The sequence below is a fragment of the Trachemys scripta genome, chromosome 6, assembly GCF_013100865.1.
Source record: "Trachemys scripta elegans isolate TJP31775 chromosome 6, CAS_Tse_1.0, whole genome shotgun sequence".
NCBI lineage: Eukaryota > Metazoa > Chordata > Testudines > Emydidae > Trachemys > Trachemys scripta.
The window spans coordinates 30,760,494-30,780,953 of NC_048303.1; the positions used below are offsets into that span (position 1 = coordinate 30,760,494).

Genomic DNA, 20,460 nt, shown 5'->3' on the forward strand with positions numbered 1-20,460 from the left:
TTCAGAGGAAAGCGCCCCTTCAGGAAGCTGGGGAAGGGGAGTTTGGGGCTCCTAACTTCTAGTATAGCACACACAGTATCAATATGTTTACACATGCAATATCTTTGAAGTGGTTTGGTCCGGTACAATTCTGAGGGCTGCCCAAGTTTGCCAATCCAGCACTATATTTGTTGCTGAACAGAACAGAGGAACTGACATACCAGGACAGACCAGTCGCTTCCGGTACTCTGGTTCTGACACTGGCCAATAACAGATGCTTCAGAGGAAGATGCAAGAAACCCTGCAGAGATCAACTATGGAATAACTTGCCCAAACAGCAAGTTTCCTCCTAACCACATGAGCTGGATGTTGGCTTATGCCCTGAACCAGGAGGGTTTTATCCCTTTTCAAGTCCATATGATATAACTGTAATGGCAATGAATTCTATGGGTTAAGTACACACTGTATAAGAAACAGTACTACCTAGAATCACTTAAATTTCTTACCTTTCTATTTTATTTAAATTATTAAAATGTGAGGCTATTGAGCACACCTTGAAAACCAGTTAAGGCTGCTCATGGACAACAATGCAAAACTCAAAAACACATATATGAAACGCATATCTACATACACCAACTTCTCACACAAACACTGTCACACACCTTTTCCCTATTACACTAACAAATCAACTTTACTCAATCACTAGGGTCACATAAATAAAAAAAAAATTACAAGATTGCTCTCCCTCCGCTATGACCTAATCTCTCCTCCTTATTAATTTTATACCCAGGTATTTATTTTTGTCATTTCACCATTTTTCATTAATGCCTAGTGTGTCACAATCATCTCTTATTGCCAGGTATCCTGGTTCTCCTATGTTTGTTTTTAAGCTTCTTGCATTGGTATAGATACATTTATAAGTTTTAGTTACATCTGTTTATATTTAACTCTTTATTTCACCCTGTTTTTGTAGAATTTATCTCTGATGTAAACTTGTTCCTGCGCCATTCCTCTCCTCCACTGACCAAAGAGAAAGGACTATGACCAGAAATAAACACTGACCATTGATTAAGCTTTCTTTTGGTTACTTACACATTCCACAGTGCTGCAGTGACTGACTTTGGAAGGACCTGAGTCCTAATGTGTATCCTCTAGTTTCCTCATCTCACCCCATTTACTATCACCTTTTCCCATCACTTTGTGCCTATGTAGCAAAGCCCCTTAAGGAATAAGGCTTCAAAAGGTTTCTTTCTTCCCTTTTTGGTGTCTATGGAAAAATCCACAGGGGGTAGGACCTTTAGAAATTAACAATTTAGATACACCACCCATGTTACTGGAGAGCTCTCTCACTTTTAAAATGCACCAGATTGTATATGTTTTTGTGAAAATTCCCCAGGTTTTTAAATTAAATTAAATTAAAGTTAAATTAAATTTTGCCAGAGTAAGCCACCTTTGCACTTCGGTTACTCACTCAGTTCAAAGCACTGTTAAAAAGATTATTTTTAAAAATGAATTACTATGCTGAAGATCTACACAGCCTTCAGCACACACTTTAAATCTAACCCAGTTAGTATAGCCGTTCATCTTTAAACAAAAGATAACACACACACACACACACCCCTTTTCAAACGATACCACACACCCCACACAGTAGAACAATGAACATAGGACTAACTAGGAACTGGCCAACGGAATAAATATGTTCTATTTGGATAATTGATATAAAAACATATTAGGAACCAAACTTTATAAAATTGTTACTATAAACTCAAAATTTCTGGGCTACAAAAGTAGCCAGGATTAGCTTTATTCTACAGATTCGTTATTTAGTTCCAGTATTCCTCTTCATTTCATCCCATTGTGTACATTTGAATGATTAATAGAGAAACAAATATATGAGATAATAACCCCCCAATATTTTTAATTCTTATTTTAAGGAATAAACCTAATGCATAATTTAATTGACAGTTATCTAAAGTATTACAAACATTACTTTTGGTTGAAAAAAACCTTTCTGACAGCAGCATCATACCTGTTGTAGACACTATATTCTCTGGGTTTTCACTGCAAAGCTGTGACAGTAGACTCGTCTTGCCAGACCCAGTGAGACCTATACAAACCAAGTCATATTCAGGTCGTGGAGGTGGTGGTCCCTTGCAGCAAAGCGCTTTAAAACACTGCCAGGAAAAAGAAAAAAAAAAAAAAAAAGACTTCACATATTCTATAAAAAATTTAAAAATTCCAGTTCACAAAATTAAAGGCAACAAAAACAAGCAAAATATTCTCTTTTTTCCAAATGTCCTGATACAATCAGCATTTACTAAACTATGATTAGCCCAACCAGAGTCTAAAAAACAGATTTTTAAGAAAGCAATAGTATATTATTTTTCACCTAGATCTGATATGCATGGGATGGGCAATCTGATTTAATTTCCTGAATAGTATAAAAAATGCACATTTAATGAGACAAGCATGCATGCTATTCAAATATTTGTCCAACCATGTTTGCTGCCAATATTAGAATCAGCAGGAGATGCAAGTGCTAGTCACATTTGTAACTAATGCCATACCTGGCCTAACTAGTGAGCAGTTTTAGAGCTGCTGCTGGCCCGACACTCCCAGTTGTCACAGCTTTGGGAAAGGGTAGAAATCCTTTGGTGACATTGTCTTCATCCCCTCCCCAATATTCCCCTACTTGTACTTTCAAGGGGATGCTGTCCAGTTTACAGTCAGCTTGAACTGGCTTTCAGGATATATTTTATAACAGTTAAAATACAACACACTATGTTGGTTTATTAACGCACACATCTTAGGAGGAACTTACACTTTGTTCACCACACTATACAATAGAGAGGTGTAAATTAATCATTGTGTGACTGCATGAAGAACTAAACTGCTTAAACTATGTCTTTCTTACAGCAACATGCGTAGCTCTTAAGAGCCAGTACAGCAATTTAATTAGTCCTTTAGACCTTTATTTGTGCAGTACAGGTAAAATCTTTACAAACAATTTAAAAGATCGCCATTCTGACAAAACCAGTGCTAAAGGTTTCTGCATAATATTTATATTCAAGTATGAGTGATCATCACATTTTAGTTAAGTCTATAAAATGCACTGCCCAAAACAGCATTCTCTCAGCAAGCACTCATCAGTATCAACCACCCCAAGAGTAGGGCACAAAGAAGCTGTAGCAAGTGATAGAAAATGTGATTGCATAGACAATTCATGACTGGCTACATATTTGAAACACACAATAAGATCCCTCGCTAGGTATCAAATCCAGCAGCTTCAGCACCAGAAATGTGAGTCTACCACCTAGCTAAATTAGTACTAACACTGTTGTTTGTAAATAGCAAGTGAGTACATTACAGGCCACCCACTAGAGGGACACATGATCACACAGCCAGTTTACTATGATACTAAAATTATAATGGGATTATTTTGGATTAAATGTTATATTATTGATAATGAATTTAAACTGGAGGAGTGTTAACATTTTAATGGTTCTTTTGAAAACAATATGCGTAACACTCAACTTCGCCATGTGCACCTATTTATTTGAGTGGGAGATAATAGGTCTGTCTGAGGACAGGATTTGGCAGTATCAGTCTTGTTACATATTTTTTCTTGTCTATTCCTGCATAAAGATTAACACTGCAAATATACAAAATACCAATGCAAAATGTTTAATTCTGCAGTCTTATTTGTTCGTTCCCTTACACCAGCCAGTCTAAAGAAACAATCTTCATAAACAAAAGAACAATGGCACATAAAATAGGAAGAATCCAGGCTGACGTTCAGATTCCAGGCAGAGTATGCAATGGTGACAGGAAAACCCCTGATTTGTTTGTGAACCAAGCAAGTTTTACATGAAACTTGAGATTCAACATCAAACAAACTCACTAATTTTTTTTCCCCTCCAGAGCCGGGTTTCCACACATTAGTCAACATAACTTCTCTATTCCCTTTATAAAAGCCAAAGTGCAAATTTACGATTTGGCCAAAAATATTCACTTCCAATTAATGTAGTTAAATAGAGAAAATATCAATTTTTGTATTTGGAAAGAATATAGGCTTTACTGCGATATGTTTGTTATTTTCTTGGCTTATGAATAGTGAATTTTCTTGCATATTGAATGTAAAATTTTATTTTGTTGAAATAAAAGAAGTAAGTTCTTAAAACCATTTAATGTGTTGGCCTGAAAATATTTCCACAACTTAAAAGGCTACACATACTTTTTATCATTGGCCAAGTTTAAAAAAAACAAATCAGCTTCTTCCCACAACTCTCTACTACTGGCAAAACATTTCAGGTGCTATCATCAGTAACACGTTTAAAGATTTTATAAAACAATTTTTAAGACTTCCATTCCAATCTATATTTACCAATCTCACTGGCCTATAGTTTTATAAGCAAGACACATTTTAAACTTAACTATAGCCATTCACACTAAGAAAGTTATCCTTTAACAATTCTGGGCAACCACCACTGCCTTCCTATTCTGCAGGGGTAGAAAATTGTTTGGCTATTAATGAAAATGGGCCACGGCATTTGAACATTCATTACAGAGATCAGATCTCACAGCTCTGGAAGCCATATTTATTATTGTTTGTATTATCAGAACACCTATGAGCCCCAGTCATGGACCAGGATCCCATTGTGTTAGGCACAGAACAGAAAGAGTCTCCTGCCTCAAAGTGCTTACAGCCCAAATAGACAAGACAAGCATAGAATGAACGAAGGAATATAACACACAAGCAGAGTGAACAATGTGATGGCAAAAAAACATGTTTGTTCCAGGATTCCTTCCCCGCCTTTAGGAGGGTAGAAAGAAAAGAGATGGGAAATGGGACACTGAAGGAAAAGAGTGAAGGGAACAAGACAGGGGAAAAGAGTAAAAGGCATGGAGTGATGTTGAGAAGAGACCATGAGGGAAGGTTGGAGCAATCATCACAGGTCAGAGAAAGTCCAGTCAAAATTAGCCATATCATTTTCAACCCTGTTTTGGCGGATGAGTGGGGCACTGAAGAAAAAAAGCAAATGGTTAATATCTCACTGTCAATCACAGGAAATTTTCTTAGTGCAGACAGGGTCTTTAAATTGAGTCATCCCTAAATATATCTCATCTCTGTTACCTACCACTTAGTTGTCATAAGGCTTTTAAGTTTAAAAACAATTTTTCTTTTTCACAGGTGTGGGCCCAAATAAAAAAACATTTAAGTCGCATCCATGTGTAAAGGAAAGAGGAAAATTTCCACAAATACTTTGTTAAAAACTCTTGATGAGAAACATTTTTTCCCTTTTTGAAAGACAATATCAAGTACAGTAACTCCTCACTTAACGTCCTCCCGCTTAACGTTGTTTCAAAGATACATTGCTGCTCAATTAGGGAACATGCTCGTTTAAAGTTGTGCAATGCTCCCTTATAACGTCGTTTGGCTGCCTGCTCTGTCCACTGCTTTTAAGATTCTGTGGAAGAGCAGCAACTTTATAAGGGAGCATTGCACAAGTTCCTCTTCTCCGCCTCCTCCCCCTCCCCCCCAGCGCTTCCCCCACCACCAAACAGCTGTTTGGCAGTGCTCAGGACTTCGGGGGCGGGGGGGAGAGGAGCGGGGATGCAGCGTGCTCCGGAGAGGAGGTGGAGTAGGGGTGGGAAGAGGTGGGCCTGGAGTTGAGCAAGGACAGGAAGAGGTGGGCTTGGAGCATTCCCGGCAGTCGGAGCCTGTTCTTCTCCAGGGAAGCTGCTGCTGCAAAGGTGCTTCCTAGCGTACTTGCCTGCAGCAGGCTGTGCCTCTGTGGGGTAAGCCAGGGGCACTTTCCAACCACAGTACAGTTCTGTACAATATATGCTGCCTTTTGTTTGTCCCCAAAAAAATTCCTTGGAACCTAATCCTCCCCCCATTTACATTAAATCTTATGGGAAAATTGGATTAGTTTAACATCATTTCACTTAAAGTTGCATTTTTCAAGAACATAACTACAACGTTAAGTGAGGAGTTACTGTATACAGTAAAATTTCAGAGAGAGAGAGAGAGAGTGTGTGTGTGTGTGTACACACACGTACATGCACGTGCAGTAGCTGGTTAATAATTTATCTAATTGAACTGTTAAAGACGGTTGTGACTGCAGAACTTTTGCAACATTTAATTTTATCTCCTGTTGCTCTTACAGGCCCATTAACTCATGTAGCTTCTTCTTGTTCCCAAATCTACAATGAAAATCAGTAGCTGAATGTTGTTTTTAATGCACTCAATTAGGTCATTATTCTTATCTCAATAAAATGCATTCTAATATATGTATGTACTGTTGTGGAATGCAACAATAGTTTATCTTATCTATATTCCTATTCCTTGCAATCCTGAGTCTGATTTATGACATTGTAAAGCATTTTGAGATCTTGTTAACAACAATTACTGTAAATAGTCCAAGTGTACACTGCACTCTACAAAACATCTTTGGACACATTTTGTGCCCCAAATGAAAAGCAATATTTAAAACCATACTACATATTCAGAGATCTCACGGAGTATATTAAAAATATCACTCAGCTACTGTTTTGATTATAGATTTTTCTTAGGGCAACAAGAAGCTACGTGAGCTGATGAGCCAGTAAGAGTAACAGAAGATAAAATTAAATGCTGTTGTAAAAGTTCTGCACTCACAACAGTCTTTAAAAGTTCAGTTGACTAAATTATTAACCAGCTGCTGCAAAAACAAAACAAAAAACAAAACAAAAAGCACTACTACCCACAATTGAAATTTTACTATATACTTGATATTGTTCTTCCCAGGACACTGGGATAGTCTCCTTCTCTTTTCAGAAACTGCTATGAGATGTTTAACCTCCTCTAAGAGCATAAGAGCGGCCATAGGTGGCCAAAGGTCCATCTAGCCAAGGATCCTGTCTTCCGACAGTGGCCAATGCCAGGTGCCCCAGAGGGAATGAGCAGAACAGGTAATCATCAAGTGATCCATCCCCTGTTGCTCATTCCCAGCTTCTGGCAAACAGAGGCTAGGGACACCATCCCTACTCATCTGACTAATAGCCATTGATGGCCCTATCCTCCATGAGTTTATCTAGTTCTAGAACTCTGTTATAATCTTGGCCTTCACCACATTCTCTGGCAGAGTGTTCCACATGTTGACTGTGCATTGTGTGAAAAAAATACTTCCTTTTGTTTGTTTTAAACGTGCTACCTATTAATTTAATTTGGTGACCCCCTAGTTCTTGTGTTATGAGAAGGAGTAAATAACATTTCCTTATTTACTTTCTGCACACCCAGTCATGATTTTATAGACCTCTATCATATCCCCCCTTAGTCGTCTCTTTTCCAAGCTGAGAAATCCCAGTCTTATTAATCGCTCCTCATACAGAAGCTGTTCCATACCCCTAATCATTTTTGTTGCCCTTTTCTGAACCTTTTCCAGAGAAGAGCAGAGGGGACACTAGTAGAGCAGCAATCCCTGTCCTAATAGGGAGTTGCACTGTCAGCCCCACACTTGGAACTCCCCCTCGTATGGTACTCAAACTCAACCTTCTGGGCGAGCGTGCCAACATTCACAAGGACATTGCATAAGCGTTACTTTGTGGGACCAGATTTAGACTCTAGAATATTAACTGTCAAAAATTGACAATTAAAGAAAGTGACAAATGGACATAGATAAGATCAACAGTCCAGAATTTAACCAGCATGAGAAGTACACATACTTTCAACAACTACATTAAAGGTGTTTTTAATTGGTTTTAAACAAAAGGTCTTCAGCTCTATTTCTCATAAGTAGACATGGTAGCGAAATATTCAAGAATCTGCTATATTTCATTTTCCAGCCCATTCACTAAAACCAAGACTACAGGGAGATTAGGAAGTACTATGTGCACGAGCCCACAAACACACAGCTGGTAAGAGCTAGTTTTAGGCTTCCCAGCCTTCATACTTTCCCTGTAAAGCTAAAAAGGTACAAGAATTATGAGCAATGGCTAAACTCTGTCATCACCTATCCCAGTCTTCCTAGGTGTTTGTAGCACAGGTGTTGCCATTGTTTAACACAGTATTGGACTCATGAGTGCTGCACTACATGGTGCTCTTTGACACTTGCTCTAGTGAAAGGAAAGTCTCTTCTATACTACTTCAATTTAAATTTTACAGCTTTTAAAGTTTTTAAAAATCCTTTTTTATAAGTATCAAATGCCTATTTGAGCACAAGTAATACCACAGCTTTAAGGTTTTTAATGTGAGCCATTTTCAATTTTCTTCAACTGATGAGAAATCCAAGGTGATAGGCACAATGCAACTGGTCATATGGTAATACTGAAAAACCGCGCACAGTTTCTCATACACCATAACCAATGTATTGCAATTCCTAGATAAAAACTACATTAATATGGAGTTAATATTGAGAGTATTTGACAGTAACTTTGGGTAAAATACATTACAGGGATGTTGTAATTATCCCAAAGACAAGCATTATAAACCCAGGAAATTCAGAGTTAAGGTTAAACTTAAAAAAAATCAAAAGCTGTTAAGGAATGGATACGCACCATTCCCTTAACACTGCCCTGAAGTGTAACCCAGGTGTCACAAGGTGGGGTGGCCCTTCCAATGGAGTCTGAGTTCAGCCTCACTTGCTACTAGATTACCTCTCAGAACATGAGAGTCATGTCATGGGGGAGAATGTAACTGAAACAAGACTGGCTGGAAGATACAACAGCAGCCTGTATTCAGGCATAGGGAAGAGATACAAAGGAGACGCCGGAGATAGGCTTACATGGGAAGAGGCCTAGGCAAGAGCTCTGGTGGCTAAAGGCAAAACAACCAAATCACATAGGGTCCTTTGGTCAGAAGCCTGTAGTAGAAGGAGCATGTGCATCCCCCTATATCACCTCATTCGGAATTGCTGCATCCACCTCTGTTTACAAAGGGAAGGAGGAGTGTTGAGCTCAGCTTCCACTCTCTTGGGTTCCACTCAACAGAAGAGCTAAAAATTGAAGGTTGACCAACCCAGATCCTTAGAAGAAGGGCTTGTTCTAGAAGAATCTGGGGTGGAAAATGTTTACTTGTATTGCCATTAGATTATACTTTACTCCAGAAGGTGTGAACACAGGCCAAGAGCTAAGTCACCCTGGAGCCAGAAAAGCACTAAAGACTTCAGGTTAAGAGAACCATAGTGTCTTCTCAGCCTGGGAAACTGAAGCTGAGAAATGGGGAAACTGAGGCAGCAGGTGCATCCAATATCAGACCGACTGCTACACCATATAATTACAATTAATAGACAATAGTGTTTGTAGTCCCAGGCCAGTAACACCCATGTCTCTCAACAGTGGAACATCCTTGAATAACTGGCAAGTGAAAGAGTAAATTACTTACCTGTAATCCTGCTTCTTTCAAAGTATTACATAGGATTCCCATGAGCCCACCTCCTCAGAGTTTGGCCATCTCTTCTCTTTAGGGCATAGATTATTGCCATCTCCAAGAGTGCCAACTATGTAAAGAATTTCTGAAGGATTCACATTTATCCTTGTGAACAGCTGACATAAAAAGCTCTTCTTTCCTGCACATTCAGGGTCTGGCTGAGGTAACTGAGGCAGCAACAGTTGGAATGGAATAAGGGGGAGGGGACTCCTGCTTCCAGCCCAACTGCCATAACTCATGGGATCCCAATCTCTGAGTTTGGGGAGTCCTGGCCCATCTCATAGTGGGGAGGAGAGGCCCTAGAACGAGAATCCTATGTACATGAGATATTTAAAGGAGGGTTACATATTTACTGTAAATGTCCATGCTTTGAGAGTATATCACACTCAAAGGTCTGTGTATTCATGTGTGGTGGGGGAGAGGGGGGAGTTAAGTTCTAGAAAAAAAGTAAAGGAAGCGTGTGAGTTGAAACTAAAGTAAAACAGAATCTTGAAATGTGCATATTTACCTACTAAACTGGGAATAATTAGTTGCTGTTGCAGAAAAATGTACAAAATTAAGCACCACTATTTTTTTTTTAAACTATGGATTTGGTGATCATGTGTAAGAGTTATAGGAAAACAATCGCCAGTAAGATTCATACCTAGGAATTTCCAACCCCACTAGATTATTGCAGTTTTAGGTGGATCAGTATTTGAGCTGAAAATCCTCAACAGTGGCCCTTTAAAAAAAAAAAACCTACTGAGGTTTCTTCTGGGGAAAGCATTAAATATTGTGTCTGCAGCAGGAGTGGCCAAACATTTTTTACATGTGGGCTGCTCAGAGATCACAGCTCTGGGCAGCAGACGTCCCTGAACTACTACTTTCTCGCCAACACACTGCACTGCCTCAGGCCATGCAGTCTTTCTTCGCCTACTTGTACTTCTCATTTCACTCTCCTTTTTGCAATGAAATACTCCATTATTTCTGCTTTGTTCTGGACTCATCTCTTGTCTGTTTCTTTTGTTGCACTAACAGAAGCAGGGAATTTCATGCTTAGTTGATCTCTCTTGTGCGCGCGTGCACGCACACAGACACACAAAATATTCAGGAAACAGAGTTAAGACTGAAAGCTCATCCTTAATTCTGTCCCCTTGTGCTTGTATGTTAAAATATAAAGGGAGATAATATTTTATTTGCCACTTAAGACAACATGATGCAACTGGCTTTCTTATACCAAACTTGCATACATTAAAGTACAGCACAGTGCAGTAACCAGGCTAAGTTGACTAAAACGCAATGAGATCTTCAAAACAAGCCAAGTTTACAGAAAATGAGTTCAGTCGATATGATAACCATAAGACTGCAAAAACACAAAGGGGTCTTGGTCTTATAGGAAGAAAAAATGAGAAAGATAAGAGAAAATATGAAAGAGGCAGAGAATGCAATACAAGAAAAGGAAGAGGAAGAGACAGATGGAACATGAGGGAGGGAAAAAGGAAAAAACACAAGACAAAAATAAAGTGAGATTAAGGAAGAGAAGGAAGAACAAAATGAAGGAAGATACAGTAAACTAAGCTGTTTGTCACAATAAAATTCATGCAATGTTTGACTATAGAATGTATATCTATGGAACAACAAATATAAATGTTGCAGTACAATACGTATTGCATACTGTGTCACAAAAAAAAGGGGGGGGGGAGGGGGGAAGGAGGAAGGGCTCTGCCAGAAAAATCTTACAATCTGAAAGCATAAGCAAGGTTTAATTTCTCCATGTTAAAGTGTTCAATTCAAAGTGAGGATGGGAGGAAAGACATCTCCCGGCTTCTGGGGAAATATATCCCCCTTTCTCTGTATATTGCTAAACCAGCCCTGGTAAGTTATTAAGGCCCCAATTCAGCAAAGCATTTAAGCACATGCATACATGCTTTCTTGAATACAGATGAACTTAAGCATGTTCTTAAATGCTTTGCTGAATTGGAGCCTCAGTGTCTTGTGAAAACCCCAGACTCCACTAAATTACATACATCCTCCCTGTCCAAAAAATATATCACCGGGAAGAATAACTGGCAGACCACACTTAACCAGAGACTTTATTACCCTCCCCTCTTCTCTAATATGCTTACTATTTTTAATTAGTGCACAGAACATTTTAACTGATCTTAGTGCACAGAAGATTTTAATGGTCATCAGTCCATCCCTGTACCAAACCGACTGTACTTAAGACTAATATTTCAAAAAGATAAATGAAAGCCTCTGAATACACAATTTTATCACATTAAAAAAAGAGAAAAAAATCAAACACATAGTTTTTCTTTCAATATAATAATAAGAACTGATGGAAAATACCAGAGAGAAAGCATCAGAAACACCATTTAGGACTATAAATGTGCAAAAGTTAAGAGATGTGGCACCAGTTGTCATTTCTAGTTAGGATGAAAGACATGTACAGATTTTTCAACAATAGCCTAGAGCTTACAGGCTTGCTAAAAGCCATCATTTTGCAGGTTCTGAGCTTAGCCAAAATAAGCTTCTCTATCATGATTCATGCGTGTTACAAGGTGGGCTACAGAACACTATGTTTTCTTTAGTTCAGCACAGCAGGAATAATTACTCATGTTCTACAACAGTAATTATGACCCTACGATACATTCATTGAAAGCTCACATGGGATCGCAGAAGCCAGAAGGAACCATATAGACATTTAGTGCCCTTTGATTTTTCTAATTAGCGTTGAGTGTATGTATTCCAAATACAATTGCATACTTTGTTCTCCCCTCCTGCAGAAAACTACTCATGTGTAAGTAAGCCCTTGCCTAGCTGTATTTGACGTTCATGTTGGGTATAATATTAGATATGCAAGTATATATGACCAAAAAAGCTAGTCTCAGAAATGTATGTATCTAGGACAATGTGCTACCAGTGAAAAGTTCAGGACAAACAAATGAGGAGGGAAAGGAAGGTCATGTCTAAAAATATAGTGTATGCCAATAACCATCAATTACTGAGAAAGTGAAAAAGGAAAATAAACCACATATTTCAGCTCATTGTACAGTGGACTTAAGTTACTACTGGTTTGAGAGATTCTACTGCTCTACCTGTATTCCCAATTACGTGGATAGGAAATCACTCTCAAACCAGTTCAAACTGGAGAACACATTTTAAGTGCAGCCACAAATCCAAGCCTGGCATATTAGATGAAGAGAAAGCATGAAGACGACCTGTTATGGTACTTCACACAGATTCTAGGGCAGCCACAGCTACTCTAAAACTCATTGTCTGTGTGGTAAAACCCAACAGAGCAACCAAATGCAAAATGTAATTTTTGCAAACCACACAGACTGAAAGAAAGACAATTTAATTTAAGAAGCTGAAAGAAGTTCAACCAAAAATTAGGTGAAAGAAATGGAACAGCAGATTAGGAAATCAACCAACCTAACATGAGAAGTGTGCCCAAACTTTTGCAAGCAAGGTGGTCTCAAAAGGCTATGGGAGATCATTTAAACCATGGGCTGACAAAAGAAAAAAATGGCTGATACAAGAAATCCTCTAAACGACTGCACTATAATAATTACAAGAGAGGAACAGATGAGCTGTAGAGAGTTTCATCCACTCGACACTACTGGGCATCACAAAACAGAACTAAATGTAGAACAGCTCACTTAGTCTATGAAAAAGGGACCTAAAGAAATCCTCTGAATGTGTTCTAAGAGGAAAAGAGGAAGAGTAGAACGTTTAATTTAGGAAAGTTTCCCACTCAGATTAAGCCAAAGGATAGATCTTGTATTTTCTTAAACAGGATTTCATACGACAAGGGGAAGAGCTATCTCTTAACAGACTACAGCAGGGATTGCTACTAAATCTGGTCTAATTAAATATCTCCATTAATGTAACTGGAATAGGATACCAAATTGGGAAGAATCGTGGACACTAGTCAGAATAGGAAAATTTTTAAAAAGGCACCTACTAAGACTAGAAATAGAAGCAGAAAATAAAGTGAGATTCAATGTGGGGCACCGAGAATAATCTAAAACTCACCCTACAATGTGAGGGACAGGGCCGGCTCCAGGGTTTTGGCCGCCCCAAGCAGCAAAAAAAAAAGCTGCGATCACAATCTGCAGCGGCAATTCGGCAGGAGGTCCTTCACTCTCAGGCGGAGTGAGGGACTGTCCACCGAATTGCTGCTGAATACCTGGACGTGCCGCCCCTCTCCGGAGCGGCCGCCCCAAGCACCTGCTTGAGAAGCTGGGGGTGCCTGGAGCCGGCCCTGGTGAGGGAGAAACCCAGAAAGCAGTAATATAAGAAGAACTAACACTAACAGTAGAGAACAAGTTATACGTGGGTATTGCAATGTGATAGGGCAACAAAGAAAGGCCAATACAATTTAGAACTGAACGTGCAAAGGTATCAGATCAAAAGAACTGGAAAATAGTACTTTCCTTACTGCTCCAGTGCAACTTCACCATAACTGATTCTGGGTGCTGCATTACCAGAAAGACTGACAAAATTAGTGGGCGCTTAAATACGATTACCAAACACCATTGGTGAACAAGGTGGCCTGTGAGAGCTTATTCAGGAGATAAACAGAACTTGAAAAGATATTAATCTATAAACATTTGAAGTCTAAACATTAAGGATGGAGAGGATTTATTACTGTGGTAAGCAATATATGTAAGAGAAATGGGACAATGTTTGTGACAATCTGGGAAATGAGCATTTTTTATAAACATCAAATATCCTCAGATTATCTGTGTGACATCAATGTGCCTGAATGCCAGGAGTTAAATCAAAAGAAAACAAAACAGGCCCCTTGAGGAGACAATGGCGGGGCCATCAATAAGAAGAAACTATCTGGCTGGCTCCATCCAGGTGAGAATAATGTACCCTTCCCAAGGCAAAAATCCTGCGATGACAGGGGCTGAAAAGCTCAAAGACCCTAAAAACGGAGGGTGGATAGTGGATGAGCTAAGAAAAGCTGACCGGCTTGGAACAGACAGACAGATGCTGTGAGCAGGAAGGACTGCTTCTTCCTGCCAAAGATGGAGTTCAGTGGTCTGAGAGGAACTTACAAAAGGTGTACGTAATGTGCTTCAGCCTTTTACTGTTGTTAGGTTTTGCTCTAAATGGATTGGTAACTGGTTAAAAGATAGGAAACAAAAGGGTAGGAATAAATGGTCAGTTTTTAGAATGGAGAGAGGTAAATAGTGGTGTCCCAAGGATCTGTACTGGGCCCAGTCCTATTTAACATATTCATAATAGGATCTGGAAAAAGGGGTAAACCGTGAGGTGGCAAAATTTGTAGATGATACAAAACTACTCAAGATAGTTAAGCCCCAGGCAGACTGCAAAGAGCTACAAAAGGAATATTGGAATTGGAAAAGGTTCAGAAAAAGGCAACAAAAATTAGGGATACAGAACAGCTTCCGTATAAGGAGAGATTAATAAGACTGGGACTTTTCAAGTTGGAAAAGGGGCAACTAAGGGGGGATATGATAGAGGTCTATAAAATCATAAGTGGAATAGAGAAAATAAATAAGGAAGTGTTATTTACTCCTTCTCATAATACAAGAACAAAGGGCCCCAAATGAAATTTGGTTTAAAACAAATACGAGAAAGTATTTTTTCAAGCAACGCACTGTCAACCTCTGGAACTCCTTGCTAGAGGGTGTTGTGAAGGCCAATACTATAATGGGGTTCAAAAGGGAGCTAGATAGATTCATGGAAGATAAGTCTATCAATGGCTATTAGCCACGATGGGCAGGAATGGTGACCCTAGCCTCTGTTTGCCAGAAGCTGGGATTGGGTGACAGGGCATGGATCACTTGATAACCTGTCTGTTCATTCCCTTTGGGGGACCTGCCATTGGCCACTGTCAGAGGACAGGATACTGGGCTGGATGGACCTTTGGTCTGAGCCAGTATGGCCATTCTTATGTTCTAAATGCTTTGTGCCCTTAAGGAATGAATAAATTACACAAAAACAGCTTCTTCAAACAAGGTATCACAGCAGATGTATGCTGTCACAGGCTCCTGGAGAAAAAGAGCTTGCAAACAGCAGGGCCAGCTCTACCATTTTTGCTGCCCCAAGCAAAAAAAAAAAAAAAAGGCTGCCGAAGCATAAAAAGAAAAGAAAAAAGCTGCTCGGACTGTGGCCCAAACTGCCAAAACGAAAAAAAAAAAAAAAAAAATGGCTGACAAACCAGGAGACCGTAGCCCACAACCTGGTCTAAGACGGATGAACTGCAGAATTGCCGGGAGGGGAATCTCTCCAAAATTGCCTTGTTCTGTACACTCCCCTTGAAGCTCTGGTACTGGCCACAGTTGGACATTGATACTGTGCTAGATGGACTATTTGTTTGACCCCAGATGGCAGTTTTGTTCTTTCTGAATCCTACCTCAGGAGAAGGAAAGCTTAAGGCCTGACCCCTCTGGGGGTGCACTGGGTGAGACCCCCCCAAGAAGGGATAATGAGAGTAACTGTGACAATATTTTAAAAGGGAAAAAAGGTGGGCAGAATGAGGAAAAAAATGGACAGTGAGATCCAGTGGGCTCTAAAAGGCTCCCCCAAGACAAAATGAAAGCTTCAGTGCTAGAATAGATACACACACACAAAATTTTAAGTGTCCTGCAGGACATTTGCAAGGAGATGAACTAGAAGACCTAATAGGAATTTTCCATGTGCAACTTCCATGACTTTATTAATCTTCAAATTTGGACCTCAAGGATATACCCCCTTGCCAACTAATATCTCTTCCCTAGGTTCGCTACAAGTCTATCACATTACTTCTGTCCTTTTCACCTTATTCATTTGTTGTTGTTTTTTAAATACACACACTCACACACGGGCTTGTCAAGCGATTAAAAAACTGATCGCGATTAATCGCACTGTTAAATAGAATACCATTTCTCTAAATATTTTTGGATGTTTTTAAATTTTCAAATATATTGATTTCAATTACAACACAGAATACAAAGTGTACATTGCTCACTTTATATTTATTTTGACTACAAATATTTACACTGTAAAAAACAAGAGAAATCGTATTTTTCAAATCACCTAAACAAGTACTGTAGTACTGTACTGACGTCTGTCATAGAAGTTGACCTTACAAATGTAGACTTCTGTACAAAAAATAACTGCATTCATAAATAAAACAGTGTAAAACTTTTGAGCCTACAAGTCCTCTCAGTCCTACTTCTTGTTCAGCCACTCAGACAAACAAGTTTGTTTACATTTGCAGGAGATAATGCTGCCCGCTTCTTGTTTACAGTGTCACCTGAAAGTGAGAACAGATGTTTGATTAGCACTGCCATAGCCAGCTTTGCAAGATATTTACATGCCAGATTCACTAAAGATTCATATGTCCCTTCATGCTTCAACAACCATTCCAGAGGATGTGTGCCCATGCTGATGACAGTTCTGCTCAATAACTATCCAAAGCAGAGCAGACCGACGCATGTTCACTTTCATCATCTGAGACAGATGCCACTAGCAGAAGGTTGACTTTCTTTTTTGATTATTCGAGTTCTGTAACTTCTGCATTGGAGTGTTGCTATTTTAAGACTTCTGAAAGCATGCTCCACACTTCGTCCCTCTCAGAGTTTGGAAGGCACTTTCAATTCTTAAACCTTGAGTTAAGTGCTATAGCTATCTTTAGAAATCTCACACTGGTACCATCTTAAAATGAACAACGTGCTGGGTCATCATCTAAGACTGCTATAATATGAAATATATGGCAAAATGTGGGTAAAACAGGAGACATACTATTCTCCCCAAAGGAGTTCAGTCAAAATTTAATTAACACATTTTTTTTTTCCAACGAGCATCATCAGCATGTCCTCTGGAATGGTAGCCAAAGCAAGAAGAGGCATACGAATGTTTACCATATCTGGCATGTAAATACCTTGCAATGCCAGCTACAAAAGTGCCAGGCAAACGCCTGTTCTCACTTACAGGAGACATTGTAAATAAGAAGCGGGCAGCATTATCTCCCATAAATGTAAACAAACTTGTTTGTCTTAGTGACTGGCTGAATAAGAAGTAGGACTGAGTGGACTTGTAGGCTCTATAGTTTTACATTGTTTTGTTTTTGAGTTATGTAACAAAAAAAAAAATCTACATTTGTAAGTTGCACTTTCACGATAAAGAGATTGCATTATGGTACTTGTATGAGGTGAATTGAAAAATAGTATTTTTTTTGTTTATCATTTTCACAGTGCAAATATTTGTAATAATAATAATAATAATATTATAAAGTGAGCACTGTACACTTCATATTCTGTGTTGTAATTGAAATCCATATATTTGAAAATGTAGAAAACATCCAGAAATAGTTAATATATTTCAATTGGTATTCTATTGTTTAAGAGTGCGATTAAAATGGTGATTAATCACGATTAATTTTGAGTTAATCATGTGAGTTAACTGCAATTACTCGACAGCCCTAATTTTTTTTTTTAATATATGAGATTTGTATGTACACACACACACACACACCCCAAACTGACAGAATACATACTTTAACCAAAAGATTTAGGGAACAGAAAATGTGGTAACGTTAAATAATATACAAGAACTTCTCCTCCCTTACAAGAACTTGGCTAGTACAGCACATTGTCTCTATAGGAGGAAACAGACCCACACAAGAAAATTAATCTGTAGACTACGAGGAAAGCATATATGAAATAAAATCTAACATTTAAAAAGTTGCCCCATAATTTAACTGCAAATGACAACCCATTTGAATGTTAAACCTGACTTGCTTTCCCCAACTTCTTAAACAGAGTTAACTGGTTCTAAGTTTCTCTGCCTTATTTCTATTTTTTAACTTTTAAATGCCATGCCTAACCCCTCCAATTGCAGTTTCCCAATTTTCTCCAAATTTGCCAGCCTGGCCCCCAAAATGGCTATTTTTGTCCTCTTAGATCAGACCCTGTAGATTTTCATCTACCAATCATGTGCAAGGAAGAAATATCCATCAGTACCTCTAGACCAAGGGTAGGCAACCTATGGCACACGTAGCGAAGGTGGCACGCGAGCTGATTTTCAGTGGCACTCACACTGCCCGGGTCCTGGCCACTGGTGCGTGTGGCTCTGCATTTTAATTTAATTTTAAATGAAGCTGCTTAAACATTTTAAAAACCTTATTTACTTTACATACAATAGTTTAGTTACATATTATAGACTTATAGAAAGAGACCTACTAAAAATGTTAAAATGTATTACTGGCACGCGAAATCTTAAATTAGAGTGAATAAATGAAGACTCGGCACACCACTTCTGAAAGGTTGCCAATCCTAGCACTAGACTGTTTTCACACAAAGTGATGTTCTGATTTCAGAGCCTACAGAATCTGGGGGAGAGGGCTTGTTTTCAGAGGCACTGTATGTACTCATTTTCAACAGACTTCAACTGGAGTTGCTGATTCTCAGTACTTGTGGAAAGAGTCAGGCTACAAGAACCAAATTTACCACTGGCATAACAGCTGCAATTATAAGTCCATGTTTCCACAGGCTCCTAGCTTTCGAAAGCAAAAACAAAACAAAACCCCACACAATTTGAGATGAAACTTCCCCTGGTATTCTCTTCCACAGGAGATTTTATTTTTGAAAATGTTGAGCAAAATCTCTATCTGTTTGAAGTAGACAATTATTTTAATTTTAAAGAATTCTAGACACTATAGCTAATCTGCCTTTTAAAAAGGCACAGATAGATTTCAAAGTTTGAGAAAGAAACAGTCACCAGTAAGTAGTGCATTTACTAGCTGTGAAAAAATGTTTGATTTAGTCTTATAGCCACTGAAAAACTGTGACCTGAGCACACATACTACAAATTTGAGTTGACTTCAACTGTACACTATCAGACAGGTGCAATACATTCACTGATAGCAGGTGCACACATTTGTAGCCTCTCATCCTGAGGAAATCTTTCTACCCCATTAGCCCTCCAATCTTAATTATCTCCTTGAAAGACTTCATTGGGTACGTGTTCATCAGATTATATTTAATTTAATTTTTATGAGGCATTAGGTTTTATGACCTAAAAGAGAGAGCCTTACAGAATCTAAGAAATGCGAACTGGTGAAACTGCACCCAAAGTCTGCTGAGTATACAGAGGTAGTGATACCATATTTTTTTTTTTTTTTAATTAGGGTATTGCCTGGCCCACAATCAAGGATCAGGGCTCCACTGTGGTTTGCAATCACATAGCTAAGGAGTACAGCCCCTGCCCCAAAGCGTTCACAATCTAATCCAGTTATACTCAGATTGAGGCTTGGAAGATGCAAGTGGTGCTTTAAATGCCTCTCCTGTGGCTCTTTGCAGCACATGATATTAAATGCCATGTGGTTTAAATTATTAATCAATGTTAGTAAACCTCCTGCTTTGTTAATATGTTGTTAACCAAATCGTAGTTGATAAAAATAATACTTGGTCAGTCATTTTTCTGTGAGAACAATATATGAGAGAAAATGAAACAATGAATTCGTACCACTGTGGATCTTTTGGGTAATGCCGATCCTTTAATTTGGCTCCTGAACCACTGGAGGTCTGAGTGTCACTGATCTAATCAGTAACTTCGAAGGAACATAACTTCCACAAGTACACTTCACTGCTTTTCCCCTCGACTTTTCTTCCTTCATCTTACTCATTTATAGAAACTGAAATAATGGAATATACAATTATATGCCATGTAAAAAATTGTAGTCACAACCCACAATAGTTAGGGTTCCTACAATAATATTAACTTGTCTACATTCTGCCTTTGTCTTTTCTATTTCTGTTTTATAAAACATATGTGCAGTAGAGATTATAAAAAGAAGAAAAGCCTAGGTCCACTACTTAGGCCTTGTCTACACTACGAGAGTAGTTCGATTTTACTTAAATCGAATATTTGGAATCGATATTGCAAAGTCGAACGTGTGTGTCCACACTAAGGACAGTAATTCGACTTTGTGAGTCCACACTAACGGGGAAAGCGTCGACATTGGAAGCGGTGCACTGAGGGCAGCTATCCCACAGTTCCCGGAGTCCCCGCCGCCCATTGGAATTCTGGGTGGAGCCGCAAATGCCTTCTGGGTAAAAAAAAAAGGG

The 20,460-nt window shown here is 38.8% G+C and overlaps 1 protein-coding gene across 3 annotated transcripts in view; it reads right to left on the reverse strand.

Annotated features, from left to right (window-relative positions):
* ARL15 (ADP ribosylation factor like GTPase 15) overlaps positions 1–20,460 on the reverse strand; it is a 316,757-nt gene that overhangs the window by 186,012 nt on the left and 110,285 nt on the right. For all 3 annotated transcript variants that reach the window (XM_034773249.1, XM_034773247.1, XM_034773248.1), the window contains exon 2: positions 2,012–2,156. In XM_034773249.1, the coding sequence (XP_034629140.1) occupies positions 2,012–2,156 (145 nt within the window). The remainder of the gene's footprint in view (positions 1–2,011; positions 2,157–20,460) is intronic.